At 38.2% G+C, this 17,354-nt stretch overlaps 2 protein-coding genes across 2 annotated transcripts; one reads left to right on the forward strand and one right to left on the reverse strand.

Moving 5' to 3' along the window:
• Window positions 1-2,858: 2,858 nt before the first annotated feature.
• Window positions 2,859-5,958, reverse strand: scpp1 (secretory calcium-binding phosphoprotein 1). Its single transcript, XM_086297583.1, has 9 exons — window positions 5,706-5,958; window positions 5,390-5,444; window positions 4,960-5,007; window positions 4,335-4,388; window positions 4,193-4,219; window positions 3,985-4,083; window positions 3,754-3,786; window positions 3,610-3,669; window positions 2,859-3,510 (listed from the first exon to the last, which is right to left on the reverse strand). The coding sequence occupies exons 2-9, from the start codon at window positions 5,441-5,443 to the stop codon at window positions 3,076-3,078; spliced, it is 810 nt and encodes a 269-aa protein (XP_086153709.1). The 5' UTR covers window position 5,444; window positions 5,706-5,958; the 3' UTR covers window positions 2,859-3,075.
• A 3,131-nt stretch (window positions 5,959-9,089) lies between these two features.
• LOC147327784 (uncharacterized) lies at window positions 9,090-16,576 on the forward strand. The gene is made up of 11 exons (XM_086295685.1): window positions 9,090-9,236; window positions 10,300-10,355; window positions 10,469-10,534; window positions 10,637-11,674; window positions 12,363-12,471; window positions 13,176-13,297; window positions 13,779-13,899; window positions 14,002-14,138; window positions 14,226-14,374; window positions 15,600-15,748; window positions 16,008-16,576. The coding sequence occupies exons 1-11, from the start codon at window positions 9,116-9,118 to the stop codon at window positions 16,034-16,036; spliced, it is 2,097 nt and encodes a 698-aa protein (XP_086151811.1). The 5' UTR covers window positions 9,090-9,115; the 3' UTR covers window positions 16,037-16,576.
• The last annotated feature ends 778 nt before the right edge of the window (window positions 16,577-17,354 follow it).

Raw genomic sequence — 17,354 nt, forward strand, 5'->3', positions numbered from 1 at the left:
AGGTAGGCACTCATCAACAAATACACGTAGTTTACTTAATTTGATAGACTACTCATACAGTAAAAACCTAGAAACTACAATATTCTCTTTAGATGCAGAAAAAGCATTCGACAGAGTTAACTGGAAATTTCTATTTGCAACTTTACACAAATTTGGTTTTGGATCCTCTTTCATAAACTGGTTAAAAATATTATATAATTCCCCAACAGCTTGTGTTAGAACAAATGACTAGACATCCTCCAGCTTCTGTCTCTTGAGGGGCACCAGGCAGGGATGCCCACTCTCCCCTTCACTGTTTGCAATTTTTATTGAACCACTAGCAGCAGCAATTAGACAGAATTCAGTAATTAAGGGCATAAAATGCAAGAACGTGGAACATAAAATCAGCCTTTATGCGGATGATGTGTTACTCTTTCTCCAAAATTCACAAACCAATATCTCTGGGGTGATTGAATTGATAAACTCTTTTGCAAGAATATCAGATTACTCAATTAACTGGTCAAAATCTACAGTTCTACCAATTAATTGCTCCCTCCATAATTCCTCTTCTACACCACTGCAATCGGGAAATATAAAATATTTAGGTATTAATGTTTCTCCCAAGCTTGCAGATCTAACTAAATTAAACCATATCCCACTTTTAAAGAAGGTAGAAGATGATCTGGCTAGATGGAAATGTCTACCCATATCACTCATGGGAAGGGTTGCCGCTATAAAAATGATGGTCTTACCAAAAATAAATTATTTATTCTCAATGATCCCAACTAAACCGCCACAAGATTGGTTCAGATCTCTAGATTCATGTATGTCCAAATTCCTTTGGAAAAATAAACCCCCACGAATAAGCTTAAAAACACTACAAAAGACCAAGGATAAAGGAGGACTAGAACTGCCTAACTTTCAGCACTACTTCTTAGCCAACAGGCTTCAGTTTATCTCAGGATGGCTAAAACACACCCTCTTAGATGAACCTTGGCTAGATGTAGAACAAGCACTTTGCAATAATCTAGAGATCTCAGACCTACCATTTATCAGCTCAAACATCCAACGACATGAATGCTTTAAAAGCATCAACATCAGCTCTTCTCTGACAGCATGGTGGGAGTTTCTAAAATTGACAGCGTCTTCATTAATCCCATGCAAACGTACACCTATCTGGAACAACCCTGACATATTACAAAACAATAATATGATAAACTTTTCAGATTGGAGTGGTAAAGGAATCAAATATTTAGAACATATACTAGAAGGAACAGAATTTATTTCATTTGACAGACTAGTTACACAATATGGGATCAACAAGAAAAGATTTTTAGAATATCAACAAATTAAATCCATAGTAAAAAAGAAATTTAAACCGGGTCAAGTTGAACTACAAACACCACCAAGTGTGGTTCAATTTCTTACTCTTAAAACCCCCAAATTACTATCCAAAATATACAGAATGCTTTCTAAAACAGATGAATCAATATCACTTCCTATTGCAAAATGGGAAGCGGATTTATCAGTTAACTTAGACCTAAACTTCTGGTCTCAGATTTGCTTAAAAACCTTTCATCTAATTAGAAATCCCAGTCTTCAATTAATTCAATACAAAATATTACATAGAGTGCACTATACAGGTCATCGGATGTTCAAGATGGGCTTTACGTCTACCAACAACTGCTCACACTGCCAAACCAATTCACCGGACAATTATATCCACGCTCTTTGGTTCTGTCCACCAGTTCAGAAGTTTTGGCGTGAGATATGTGAAGACTTATCGAAGTGTCTGAAATGTAACATTCCAACTTCCCCCTTAGTGTGTTTGTTGGGCAGCTTAGATAATGTCACTTCAGAAAAGAATATCGCCCATATGGTTTTCACTGCCCTATGCATGACCAGGATCCTTTTCTAAGTAGCTGACAGCTGGTAACTGTGCAGGGGCGGATCTAGCAAAGTTTTGTCGGGGCCAGGTAGGGCATTAACAGGGAAAGGGGGGCACAAAGAAATATTTTTCTTTGTTATGTCATTTAAAAACTTTGAATAAATAATTATCTGAATCTTACAACAAAACTGGCCATCTGATTAAATGTATAGAAATCCATTATTGTATATAGTAACTAATAAGTCTAATATACACCCTAGTAAGCTATAGTATTTTTTCCTTTGGGAAGGTACCATCTGTGCAGTCTGCAATTCTGTTGAAGAAAGATGTTGAATCTATTTAATTATTGTAGAAAAATAATTGATTTCTGTGCATTTGTTTTACACTTGCATTAAATTAAAGTTGATTACATCGATTAAGGGCGGGGGGTGGGGGGTGGTTCCCTAATGTTTTTGCTGGGAGTTGGCAACCCTATTAGTTAGGTAGGTAAGTACTTTAAAATACCAGAATAGGGAGGATGGTGTAGGTTAAAATTTATTAGATTGATCTGTGTTGCTGAACTATAAAATGTTTTGGGTGGAGTGTATTCTTTGCATACAGGTATAACAGAATAGCTTCAGTCTCATTTTTTAAAACTTGAGTATGAACTTATACAAAATGCAGCAAGATATTTATAAAAAACAATTTTATTGATTACAAAATATGCTATATCGGATTCATATTGGTATCGGCAGATATCCAAATTTATGATATCGGAATCGGTATCGGACATTAAAAAGTGGTATCGTGCCATCTCTAGTAATTTTAAAAGCTACATAATGTGCATGCAAAATATGAATTTGCAAGGCAGTTATTATATGTATTTTACTATAATTTTCTAAATATTTTAAAAAGTAGAGAGTACAGTTTTATGTATTGGCCTGTTATAAAATTGCATGATGGATAAATCCTTGATTAAAATGGTATGCCAACACACCACAAGCCCCAAATCCATGATTATATTATTTATTTATTATTATAAAAACAAAGTAAACACTTGGGATAATATCACCTCGATAATTTTCACACAAAAATCAGCTGCATGTAGCATTATGTCATTATAAACATAAAGCAATCTATAAAACAAAATCTATCATCCTGAAGTGTTCAGGCTAGTCATAGTGCTAGAGTTCATAGAGGGAAATGAGAAGCTGCACAAGAGCATGTCATCATCTTCGCAGCATTAACTCCCTGTCATCCTCATCTGGCACCATCAGATTATCCACTGAGAAATGAGCATCATCTCCTACACTCTGGAAGAAACGCTCCTCACTTTCGCAGCTCTGAGTGCCATTCACACAGTCCCTGGCTTTCAGTTGTTTCAGCTCGGTGCTGTCGCTGGCATTGCTGTCCTCTGTACTCATGCTGGTGTCACTGCTGTCGCTGCTGTCTTTGGTCTCGTTGCTCTCGTTGCTCTCACTGCTCTCGCTGCTGGAGCTGTCTTTGCTTTCATTGCTGTCATTGGTGGCAGTTGTGGTTTCTATGCTGTCACTGGTGCTGTCACTGCTGTCTGTGGGGTTCACCAGCAGGTTTGTGTCGGGCAGCTCATTGCTGTCCTCTGCGCTAAGGGCTTTCACTGTATTTGTAAACACTCGCACCCAGCTCTAAAGCGGTGAATAAAGAGAGCACTGTGTTAACTAACTGTAACCTCTACTTAAGCAGGTTAAATGAAATAATTTGATAATGTAAAAGATTTATCGCACCTTTCTGACATTCTCTTCACTGCCCATACTATCATCTTTGGTGTCAAGCATGGAGTCCATCTGTGGAACAGAGGTGAAGAAACAGTGTAATTCTGTACTACACATAATACACTAAGTAAAAGAAGTTGTTTTACTTCATCTTACCTCATCCGACTGACTGTCACTCTCTTCTGAAGTCTGTTTGTGGAAATGAAACCCATTTAAGGATGCAAATATCAGATTTATTCCAGGTTTATTAATTTGTATCATCTGATATCCAAGGTTACACCCAGAAATCCTAACAATTTGCTAATGCTTTAAAGATTATGAAATGGAAATAGCAACCTTGTTGAAGGATAACAGTAAAATATTACACGGATTGCTAATAGGACCCACCGTGTCCTCTGATGTGTCCTCTGAAGTGTCCTCTGAAGTGTCCTCTGATGTGTCCTCCAATGTGTTGTCTGTGGATTCTAATGATTCTGACTCTGAGCTCTGTATAAAAAAAAAAAACAGAGACATTTTCAGTAAACAGAAAAATGATTTTGATCTGTGTGTTAGGATGAAGGTTTTCTGAAGACATTTCAGAACCAAAATAACTCACCTGATTTGAGGTGTTTTCCTCTGTGCTCTGCAACACAGACAGGAACAAAGAGTCATGTGGATGAAACTCAGCAATCAAATGTGATGGAAAGAGTCAGGAAAAATAACCATTTACTCATTACTGAAATAAATGTACACATTACCTGAAGCTCTGAGGTGTCATTTTCAGACGATTGTGAAACAGACACACTTTCAGTCTGGGTAAACAAAACAAAGTAAGCACAGAGAAAAATGTATTTTAATTATATGCTTTAACTGCCGCATCAACAATCATCATTCATTTAGATTTCATTCTTGTCAACCCTTGCTTGGGCAAGCTATTACTGCCGGAATGGAAGCAGACATAAAGTATAGTAAACAATAGTTTCTGAAATGGGAATCATCTTGAGGTCTAGAGAGACTTCCAGTACCCACGCCCATTGTTAGCTTTTCCTGCTGACTGTCTTCAAGGAATTCAGCTTTACTGCAGGCAGACTATATAGTTTAGTAGTTTATGTATAGTTCCTGAAATATACTCAAACGTACAGAAGCTCAAATATATGAAAAGAAAATCATTGCCAAATTTAAACTTGCTAATTTAAACATCTATAAATAAAAACAAAACTTGAAATTTTAAATTATTAAGTTAAACTTTGAATTATTATGGAATTATTTGCTTTCTTTTTTCTCTCTCTTTCCTAGTACCAGAAACAAGGTCTAATACAACTGTGATTTAGCATTTGGGAAAAAATATTAAAAAATGATTTGTGTTTTGAAAATGCTACTTACTGAGTTTGATGCAACCTCGCTTGATACTGAAACAACAGTGTGTAAAATCTGTCAGAATGAAAATGGAACAGATGGTTATTTAATGGACACTTTATTATTATTATTATTATTATTATTATTATTACTATTATTATTATTATTATTTCTAAAAATACATATGGTTATGACATGCTTTAGTTCCATGTCACCTGTTATTTTACTAATAGCAAGTAATATTATGCTTATTTGTACCTAGTATTTTTTTTTTTTTTGTTGTAACTGTGTCCTTGAACCCAGTAATACTTTCAAATAAACAAAAATACACAGCATGGAAGATGGGAGAATATTTCGTCTATCTGAAAGTTATGTAAAAAAAAAATTACGGTGAAAAAATCTTTCAAAATTGAGACCTTTTTAATAATTGATTTTTGTTTTCTGCTTTCATACTTACCGGGTTGGAAAAGACTGCTCCAATCAGGCAAAATGTAATGATGGGAACCTTCATTCTGTTAAAAAAAAAAAAAAAAAAGTATGTAATTATTATTCTCATTAAGTTCAGTTCAGTGTAAGAGTAACTACTATGGTGCATTAGCAAAAGAAACTCCCCCCAAAATAGGGTCACATCCATTTGCTCTTGGGTTTAAACTTCTAGATGTTAAGTTACTACAAACCAAACTGACAATTCAAAACTTTCAAAGTTGTGATCACTAAAGTAAGAGTTGTGATCAAAAGTAATAATAATAATACTACATAATCATTTACTCTACCTCAGTTTCAGAGATAATAAAAAAAGATGCAGCTGGTGCTCCTCGTTTAGTCTATAAGGCAGCAAACAGGAGAATCCAGAGTCTGTCCTGAACCTCGAATGGAAGCTTGCAGTTGAAGTAAAATCACGATGTGTGGATATGCTGGAGGGAACTCCCAGGACTACTGTATATAAGTATTCTCATTTAAGGTGATTGCATCACTTCCTTCCGGATGTGTCTTTTTTGTCGTCATGCGAAGGTGTATTTGTTCCGGAGAGGGAGTTCAGAAAACACACAGTGGCGTGATGATGATTGTACACACACACACACACATAGATACTGTGTGCTCTTTTATCCAGTCACAAAATTTCCTACACCCCCTCTCACGTCTTTAGTGAAATATAATTTAGCTCGCTAAACTATAGGGTTTGTGGCCTGTTGAAAAAATAAACTCACCCACTCAGAGAGGAAAAGAGGGCTAGACAGTTTCATGCTTGTTTCCGGTGAAACTTTTTTTTCTTTTCCTTTTCCCCTCCTTCCCTTTCTATTTGGAATTTTGTTTTTGTCAGATGATGGATTACATGGAACAGGTTACAAGTAGTACAAGTGCGAGGGCTATAAAGTTTTCAATATAAGGTTGGTTTAAATTGAGAAAATTAAACACTGCCTTTTATAAAAACTTCACATAAATGGATTAACTTCAGATACACACACACGCCCACACATATACACGCACACTGTGACAAAGTACAATATTAATTCAGTCTATTAAAACAAAAACAAACCATATTTTGCCTTCACTGCTAAACGATGTTATTGGAAATTGTGTTTTTGGAACATTAAGCATGTACAGTATGTACAAGTAAAGGCTTCTATATATATTTCCATCCTGTGGTATATAATCGCTTCCTGGATATACTTATATGGCCAGGCCCAAAATAAGCTTACAGAATTCCTTGTTTAACCTCACTTTGGATTTCAGCTAAGCAAAAGAAACCTGTAATTAGACTGAATGTTCACCAGTCCAGCGCTCTCCACCAAAACCACAGGGTAGGAGTGGAGGAGGAGATGATTGATGCTTGTTGTGATACGCAGACAGTCAACAGTGTCTGCACGTTCACCTTAACGTTACTTAAGGTTTAATAATGTAATTATCTTTGTCAGACAGGCGTTGGATGCATCTGTGGTATTAATATTCTTAATGAAACTAGGCATTTGTCAGACTGGTGCATCACCAGTGTGATCCTTGAGACTGCGTGCAGTGTAATCATTTTCTTCTATTTTTTTTTTGCCTAAATATGTTTGAATTAGTTGCTAATTAAGGGAAAACAATACAAGTTAGTGATGAATAGTGAAATATGATTTTACTAAAAACAACACCATGATTGATGCCACATCGTGTATTTTTTTTACTCTGCATTGTATAAAATAAGATAGCATATTTCCATCAATGCCTTGTGGAATTGACTGATTGATTTACAACATTGTGTAATATAAATCAAAGCTTGTACTTCCCAGCTTTGATGAACAGTGTTACAAAGCAGTGTATTTTTTCAATCAAGAGGCTTGTGTTTAAAGCTGGTGTGTTGATTCTTTGAATATCAATCAATTAAGGTAAAACGGCAGTTTTTGAGCGATTTTGTCATGTCCTTGCTACTCTCATCATTTACCCTCATTATACTGCAGTTTCTTAGCCGCTTTAAGAGTACAGACTTTAGTTTTTGTGACATCTAGTGGCCAAAAGTATGTATTGTTTCTGTCCTAAAACAATGTGGTCATTTTGGTTTGGACTGGGTTCATTCTGCCATAAACAACCTGCCCATAGTACTTTTTCAAATTTTCACAAACAACAGTAACCAGAAATTATGTTCATTATGAGGCTTATCCATCCATTATCAGGGGTACATTTTTTGTTACACTTATACTTGTTTGTTAAATAATCCAATTGTTTCCACAGCATACCCAAAAGTGTGCAAAATCCATTCAATAGAAAGCACAATGAATGCTCCAATAATTGCTGAAATATTCAACTGAAAGTAAACATTTGATTTGATTTACATCTATATAAATAAAATTGAATTCATTATTTTTATAGCGGTGTAATACACAAAAATGTGTCAACGAAGAAATACTACACATCTGAACAAGCGTGTTTGTTTATTGCAGGGGTGGGGGATTCTAGGCCTCAAGGGCCGGTGTCCTGCAGGTTTTAGATATCACCCTGGGTCAAGACACCTGAATCAAATGATTAATTTATTACCAGGCCTCTGGAGAACTTTAAGACATGCTGAGGAGGTCATTTAGCCGTTTAAATCAGCTGTGTTGGATCAAGGACACATCTAAAACCTGCAGGTCATCGGCCCTCAAGGCCTGGAGTTCCCCACCCCTGGTTAATTGAGTCTATTCACCAGGGATTTGAGGTTTTCTGTCTAACTGATATGGAAATCTGAAGTTTGAGTTTGATAATGAGTTTTCTGTTGGCTGATGTCATCAAGGATGAATACAGCTGACAAACAAAGAAACATTACTGACAGGACACATATGAATATGAAGCCCTTCTCTCAGGATCAGCATCATGCCAAGCCCTGTACTGGTGCTGCTTTTCAGTAGATGATAAAATCACTGCAAAAACAGAGTCTGTACAATTCTAAAAAGCTTTAAAGTCAATATTTGGTTTGACCCTCTTTATTCCTCAAAAGAGCCTAAACTCTCTTAGACAACCTTTCTTGTCATTTCTTTAAGCAGTCTTTGGGAATAGTACTCCAGGCTTCATGAAGAACATTCAAAGCTCTTTATTTGATGTTGGCTGCCTTTTGTTCTGTTCTCTGTCAGGATGAGCTCACACTGCTTCAGTAATGTTGAGGTCTGGGTTCTGGGGAGAACAATCCATATGTCCAGTGTTCTACAGCATGTTTTTCTATACAGATATGCTTTTACTGCAGTAGTGCTTTTGGGATCATTTGCTGACAAATGAACCAGATTGTACTGGATGGTAGATCAAAAATCTGACAGCACTTTTCTGTGCTTGTAAATAAATAAATTTTTACAAGATCCCCAACACCACTGGCTGAAATGCTGCCCAAACCATAACAGAGTAGTGTTTAACAGATGGCTGTCGACTCTGTTGCCCACTCTCCTGAACTCCTCTATACATGCATGCAAATTATCTTCAGTAACAAAAATGAAACCTGTCAAAATCTGTTATGAACCCTGGAGCGTTCTTTTTTAAACTTATTTTCATTTTTTGGGAAACAGACACGCTATTTTTTTTTTTTTGAAGTATATCGCCCAACAGAAGCTCAGTGTGGGAGTGGGATCCCTTTGTCCGCCTCTCTCTTTATCTCTGTTTCCCAAAGGCCCTCCCAAAGTTAGCAGTGGCATCCTAAACCCTGGAAAAAAAAACTGTATGTGTGTGTGTGTGTGTGTGTTGAATGCTTAGTTTGTGTGGACAGACTGTGCACTGTCTTGAATACAAAAGGACATCTTCACAGGTTCAGCACAGGCACGCTGCTGTTTTTGCGGGATACTTTTTCTTGCGACTGCCAGCCTCAGGTAAAATCCTAATTTCTGTGACACACAGAGTTTCATTTCTCATTTATTTTACCTTTATTTATACAGTTAGTTCTACTGAGGCTCAATGTCTTCTTTACAAGACAGACCCGTTTCAGACACACATATTGAAATTACAGCAATAAAAGAACCAATAAAATAGCTGGAATTAATAGTGCTTTGCAACTCCATTTATATATAGCAAAACAGTAATGTGCGTTTGACATTCATCTTGTTCACTAACTAGTTACTGCATTTAAACTATTGCTTGCTGTATGTGCGACTGCTGGCTTGATTACTTAGGGCCACAGCTTTATGCTGGTGAGCTATTGATGGCGATGCTTTGATACTTTTGCAGAAAGTGGTAGCACTATTTAATATGTGCTCCATATTTGGAAGTACTAATTTGGTGCATATAATTTAGAGAAATATCATATCTAAATGTTTTTATAATGTCTATTAATTTTTATTAAAGATGGAGCAATCATGTAATAGAGTAGTTATAATAGTGTCTTTGGTAACTTTTAAATTATTCAAAGTATAAAGACTAATTTATCGCTTTGGTGTGTACACCTTCTCCCCAGCATTACTTTCACATCTCAGAACTGTGCTGAGAGCTATTTTACCAGACAGACCCATTAATATCTTTGTCGTTGGGCTCCAGACACACAAAAAGTTTGTGGACTTAGTCAAATTTTTCCAGTCTGGTAGCTTCTGGTGTTTACTTTAGCTCCGAATGTGACTTTTGAGAGCGAGGTGCATATCAGAGGCCTGTAACCTTGGCGATAGTGGAGGCTGGGCCCACAGCTCTGCTCGTCATGAATGTGCTGGCAGCATACAGATGCATTCAGTTGTTTCCACTTTGAAAGATGTGCCAAGTTCACATCTTTGTTGTGAAAAAGCCAGAGTAGAATGTATTGATAGCTTATGAACAGCTTTTTAGCCTTTAGTGTAATATTTTTCTGAAATATTCAATTCTGTAGTGGTTTCAAAATCTAAAAACTTACATGTTATCCATTTTTAGACAATTTATCCAAGGTTTAAATGATTCACTTTGATCTTACAGGTATGAAGGCCTGCTTAGTATTCCTTTGCTTACTGGCAGCAACATTTGCTCTGTCTGTGAGTAGTAAAGATATTCTTCTTCATAAATCAATGAGTAAAAATGATCAAAGACAATATGATAATGTGTTCACCATACAATAAATATTACAGATGTTTCTTATTATCTTCAGGTGAAAAGTAAACCTCATGGAAAACATCATGGGTTGCATAAGAGTTTGCACACAACCAAAGAAAAGGTAGAGTAACATCTTCTTCATCTAGAGTTTTAAATTCTAATACTAAATGTATCGTGTCATTTTATACAGTCGATAAATATTTTTCCTTTTCTCCTGCTTCAGGATGCTATCACAGTGGAAGCCAATAAGCCAAAGATCTTACCCACTCTAGTCACATTTGAGGCCAGCAGCCAGGAGCAGGAAGACGAGGAACTGAGTTCCGAAGACAACGCTAACAAGGAAGATGGAGAGAGGGCTGAAAAGCGAGAGAAAAGCACTGCAGTTCTGTTGAGTGAAGAAGAACTGGTAGACCTCCTGACGAAAGAGGCTGAAGAGGAAGATGAAGCTGAAGTAAGAGAGCTGGAGGAGGAAGAAGTAGAAGCTGACAAAGCCAAGGTTGAGTCTAGCGAGGTGGTTGAGGTCGCTGAGGATCAGGAGAAGTTGGATGAGAATTCAGAGACAAAGAAACATTTGCTGGATGAGGAAGAAGTGAAAGAAGACAGTGTGGAGGATGTGATAGAGGAGAAGGTGCAGAAGATGACTCATTCAGAAAGGAAGGAAGAGCCTACTGAAGCACTGCTAGAGGAAGATGGCAGCACAGAATCAGTGATTCCAGTCAATCTGGACTATGCTGCTGATAGTAGCCTCCTACAACCTCTACAGACTGCGTCAGCTAACGACAAAACCCACTCTGATGACACCAAGCCTACTTCAAAAACAGACATCAGAGAGAAAGAAACCAGTGGGAAAGAAATGGCCAATATCGCTGATGACTATGAACCTGGCATGCAAAACACAGAGGCAGCACACAGCGAGGAGGTGTCTGATCAGACACAGGACAAAGATTCCTCAGACCAAGACGTAAGCGCCAAGAAAGAACCTGAAGCAAATGTGGATCATCCAGAACCAAAGGGCGATGCAGAGCTTGAATTGAGAGCCACTCTATCTGGAAAGGAGGAAGAGAAGAGTAAGAATGTGGGTGCAAGTCACACTAAGGCAAAAACGAGGAAGCAAAAGAAAAACCAAAGGTCAAGGAAGCACTCTCCGGACAGGGAGGAAACACAACCCGGACAAGAAGAGGGCCGACAGGATCCTGAGTCTGAGAGCAGCAGCACTGACAATACAGACCAAAAGACAAAGAGGAGAAGGGCAGGAAAATGGGTAATGCTTATATTACCTATATTTTCTTTCTTTACAGTAGATTATCATTATTATTATTTTGGCCGTTCAGGCATCATTGGATAAAGATAGAAAGACAGGAAAGCAGGGAAAGAGAAAGAGAGGAAGACAAGTTTAGACTCAAACCCTCTTGGTGGCATTTTAAAATCAGCCCACAGTGAAAATGTTTTAAGAACTGATAGTTAAAATTAATCATTGAGTTTAAGCTGGAGTAATTTCCTTGGTAAGGAGGTAACAGAGGACATAATCTGCCCTGCACACTGCATCTACAAATCACCTGTGTATATCTTGAAGTGGTTAAAGGAGATACATCTCCCTGTCAGTGGGCTTTTTTTCATTTGTGAAACTGACCCAGCTAATTAGCCTGCTAGACATCAGTGCAGTGCAAGTAAAAAAAAGATTTCACTTGCAAGTTTAAGGCTTTTAAAGCTCTCTGCAAGTTTACGGCTAACCTTTGACAGCATTGGCAACATTTAGCAGCACTAATCAGCCCAAAGTTTACAAAAAAGCTGATATTGCAGTTTTCATTGGGGCAACTTGACCTTTGTTTTTTCTCTTTCTATAGTACCTTCACGTTATTACTAATATTATTAGTACTAGAAGGAGGAAAAGGAGAAGGATTTTATACATGCATGAGTCTGCCTTTACACGTCTTTTTGTACTTTCCCAGGGTCCTTTAGTTGGTGTGAATCCGGTGCAGATAAGAGCCGCAGCCGAACTGTACCCAAGGTCCAGGCCCTCTCTTGGCGGAGACATACAACTCCCAGAAACCCCTACTGGTTATTTTTTTTCTGTTGATTGTTTCTGTTGAAGGCTTCCTCCTTAGCCTTCTGTGACATGATTACTGGTATTTCTAGGTCCATTAATAAAGCCAGATACTTTCTGTAAGTTGACAGTTATGTAAGCAAAAGATGATATGATATTTTATCTTTATCATGATAAGATAAAGATAAAAGGAATTATCAACATCTCTAATTTAACACAAGACTAGAAATAAATGTAAATAATACAGGCTGGTGAAAGGCTCCACTTCAAGGAAGTTTAACATTGTTTTAAATTTAACGTTATCGTTCATATAACGTGTTATTCTTACAGTATAGAACTGCTGAGTGTCTGGTCAGCAGCAGCATTCACTATATACTGACTAATACACCATCCGAATAGTCTCACATGGGGAATCTGCTGACTGAATCATTTTGCTTAAACTTCCGCATGAATAGTGCCTCTCTGCTTCACAGTCACTACCAAAACACAGCTCTGCAGGCTTAAAAGTGAATAAGAGAGATCAAGTCGAATTTAATCGCTATACCAACTCTATACTAAAGGAATGTAGAGGATGATGTGAGCTTATTGTAGCGTACTGGGCTCTATTGCAAGAAAAACTTTAAAACAAGCTAGGAAAATAAGTAATTTATCTCACTGTTTCTAGAAATCAGGTGAAATATGGGTCAGAGATCCAACCGGTGTTTGTGTTTTCTTAAAGATCCATGTGAAAACTTCCGCTGCAAACGTGGAAAAACATGCAAACTTGATGCGGACAATAAGCCAGGGTGTGTGTGTCAAGAACCGTCAGAGTGCCCTCCCAGTGTGAATGAGTTTGACTATGTAAGTATGTTGATGCCTATAAAAGAAATGTCACACTTACATATTGTTATTCATTTATGCTCATACGTTTTATGTGATGCTCTGTGGTTGTGACACACTTGTCTGCAGCAGCCTTGTGAAGCTTTCATATTGTTTATTGAGGAGAAAAAGGAAAAAGTACAGATGTCATTGTGGGCATTTTGACTTAATTGAAAGACAAAGCAGAGAACACTTTTGTTTTAATATTAGCTCTAACTACCCTGCCTGTTATGGTGAGCCAGCAGGTATTCTTTTCATATTATTTGACCCAGATTGCTTTTTGTGAGAAGGTCAAGGGTCTGATAGTAGGCTGAAGGTGAGCTGTAAGCCACAAATATGGAATTTTATCTTTGTATTGTGTCTTCCTTTCCTCACAAGTCCTGCCTGCATAAACTCTTCGAGGACAGTGGCTAAAAGTTGATCTTCTCTCTTCATTTATTTAAACACTTTTGTTTTTGTTTAGGTTTGTGGGACAGACAACAAAACGTATGACACATCATGTGAACTCTTTGCTACTAAATGCAACTTAGAGGGCACTAAGAAAGGACACAGACTTCACCTAGACTACACTGGGCCATGCAAATGTGAGACTGTATTTAAACACTGTACAAACTGTATAATTTAGTATGGTGAAGAAAGAACTAATTAAAACATCTGATGCTTTTTTTCTGTCCTCTCTGTCTCAGTGATACCTCCATGTGTGGACAATGAGCGGGTGCAGTTTCCTCTACGAATGAGAGATTGGCTCAAAAACGTGCTGCTCCAGCTCTACGAACATGACTCCATAACTCCTGGCTTCCTCACTCCTAAACAGCGTTTCAGAGTAAGGCTTACTACTCCAACAGCTCTTTACAACTACTGTGTTTAAGTGACTGAAACCAGCCAAAGTGTGGTCTCCTGTATTCTTCAGGTGAAGAAAATCTTTGAGAGTGAGAGGCGCCTTCATGCAGGCAATCACTCTGTTGAGCTTCTCGCACAGGACTTTGAGAAGAACTATAACATGTACATCTACCCAGTACACTGGCAGTTTGCTCAGCTGGACCAGCACCCATCTGATAGGTACATTTTTATACACTGGTTTTGCATATAGTATCTTCTTTAAAAAAAAGCTAGCTAGTTAGGGGAGTTATTGGTTATAGAACAATATGGAAAGATATATATGTCACAGATGACTGACAGACTGTAAAAAACACATCCTTAATCACAAAGTGATAAGAAGACGCTTCTTTTGGCTGCTCCCTTTTCACACGGGGTCCCCACAGATAGCACCACTTGATTTGGCAGCTTTTTCCACCAGATACCCTTCCTGTTTCAACACCAAAGGGTATTTGCGCCTCTTCATGGTCTCTAACCAGAGACCTTGAACATGTCAGGTGAATGTGTAAACCCCTACTCCAGGGGTCGGCAACCCTGGGAAGGGTTAACTGATGGCACGACCATAGCTGGACTGGCCAGCGTTTGTTTTCATTCAAAGGCTTTATGGCTTTTCCTATAATACCTGGTGGGCCGGTCTCTAGTCAAAATGCCCGGGCTGTTTTTTTGTCCCAGTCCAGCCCTGGGCACGACACGCAGTGAATTAATCTGAGAAGGTGCATTAAAAAATTAATGGCCGGGCCAGTGGTGCACATCACAAATTAGCTTGCATAGACACATTAGTTGTACTGCTTCTTAATGACGGTATCTTAGCTAACAACCCCAACTACCAGATTCAACTTGTAATTGGCTAAAAATCACTTAGCCTACTGATGAGAGGGACGTTGCTAGCGGTTAGTTTTTTCAAGCGATGTTGAAATTTCCACATTCCGAAAATTCAAATGCTTCAGGAGCTGCAGCAACTGTTAATATAGAGCGTTATTAAATTTATTGCTAATGCAATTATATGGCACATTGACTTCTGAGGAAAAATTGAATAGGCAAAAATAACTGTAACAAGTAAGCAAAAGCAAATCAAAAGTATTCATATAGCACCTGTCTTGATAAGAATAGCAAAGTGCTTCACAAGAACAATCAACAAACAAAAACCCAACTATTAAAACACATTTTAAAAGCAAGCTTATAAAAATATGTTGTGAGCTGCTCTTTAAAGGTTTCATGCACAGATCTCAAATGTAGTGGTGTCCTTTAGTTTTCAGTCCAGAACAAGGACCAACAAACGATTTTTGGTCTAAAGGCTTCAATGACCTGTAACAACAATAACAATAACTAGTATGTTAGGAAAACACGTAGTCATCCTGCGCACTCTGTTTACTCACAGTGATCAAAAACATTTCTTTTTCCTCTACAGGTTTTTGTCCCACTCAGAGCTGGCCCCTCTCAGGGTCCCCCTGGTGCCAATGGAGCACTGCACCTCTCGCTTCTTTCAGGAGTGCGATGCTGACAAAGACAAACTGGTATCATTTAAGGAGTGGATCACCTGTTTTGATATCAGGAATGGTGAGAGGTTCATCGTTTCTTATATTTGTGAGAAACCTTCCCATAAATGATGTAGTACGTTCATGGTCAAGGCCTATATAATTGCATAGATAGTAGAGGTTTCAGAAATGTGATGCTCCAATCTGAATATATCGTCCAAGATTTAAGATGAAAACCCAGCATCTTGCTCTAAAATATGTTCAGAATTTGATGTTTTCTGGTACTGTTAGTTGATCATTTAAATGCAAACTCTAACTCTTTGTAACTTGTCTCTCTGCAGAGGACATGGATGCCAACCTGCTTTTCTGAGTGTTGTAGCTTGAACATCTGGCTGTTGAAGTTCTGTCTATTCAAAATGATACAGTACACGCTCTGACAAGTACAGATGAAACAAACCCATGTTACCTCCCGCTATAAACAAAGCTTTGTGTAAGGCTAAGCATGGACATTTAAATCACTGATCTGTAATTTAGACTGAGCTGCTAGAACCGTCTATTAGAAGAAAGAAGTAGTTATTTTTTTGCTGGCTGTGTTCAAAATCTTTACTACAATGCATTCCAAACTGGGGCAAAGTTATTGCAGCTTGATGGTAGAAAAAACATTGTGCAGTACACAGTGCCAGGTAGTACCACAATTAGTAGCAGACAATTGCAGATTCCTGTTTGATACTAGCAAATGTAAAATAGCACCTGTATTGGCTAACTTAGTAGCAAATGTGTACATGTTTGTCCTCATATATTATGTTTCCTTACACTGCTAACTAAAGGCAATAAACAGCAAAGAAATTCACAATTTCAGAATATTTCAGTAAACTCTGTTGCTTATTGATGTTTGTGCTGAAATAAAGTCTCCTACAAAAAGACTCTGGTAAATATCATTTCATGTTCTGATATCTTTTCTTCATTCCTTTTCTTTTTTGCGTGTGTTTGTGTTACTTCATGAGATGAATAGCTCTTCAACAATGGTTTTTAAGAATGCAAGTCACTGGTAGATGATTTTGGTTTGCCGCTTGATCCTAAATAATGGCCTGCTGTAAGGCGACAAAGCAAAAAATAACCTGCTGCTTGGTCATGATGATTACGGCATCTCGTTTTTATGAGATAAAGCATTCTGATTGGACCTTTTCTGGTGATCGCCGAGTCTGACGCCTTCTATATAAGTAAAGAAAGAAGCGGCGCTTCACCTGCTGATCATCTGCTGCTTGCACTGAGCTAAAACATGTACTGCATGCTGTGGGTTATCTTTCAGAGCCTGGCCCTCGTGGTGGAGAGTGGTGTGTCTTCAGGGAGTGCTGAGGCACTTGCCAATAGGGGAGTGAAGAACAATGGAGGACCAGGAGCTGCCAACGGTGCAAACGCTGGGGCTCAAAATGGGGTTCCACTGACTGGTCAGCCCTTTGTGGCACAAGTAGTCCAAGTTGGTAATACTTTGTTTATCCAGCCACTTGGGAACCCTGTAGGTCAGGCTCCACCACAACAACTAATTCCAGTTGCAGTTCTCCCACAAGGTGGAGCTTTTCTCATGGGCCAGGCAGGAGGAGCCACCATGAATCTGCAAGGGCCAGGGACGCAGCAAGCTGGAGGTGGGCTGTTTGCAGTGCTGCCACAGAGAAATGTCGGCGGAGGGC

Source organism: Aulonocara sp. 'chitande type north' Nkhata Bay, linkage group LG6 (assembly GCF_057382095.1).
Source record: "Aulonocara sp. 'chitande type north' Nkhata Bay isolate Kocher_YH1m ecotype deep benthic linkage group LG6, A_spYH_male_GT1.1, whole genome shotgun sequence".
Classification (NCBI taxonomy): Eukaryota; Metazoa; Chordata; class Actinopteri; order Cichliformes; family Cichlidae; genus Aulonocara; species Aulonocara sp. 'chitande type north' Nkhata Bay.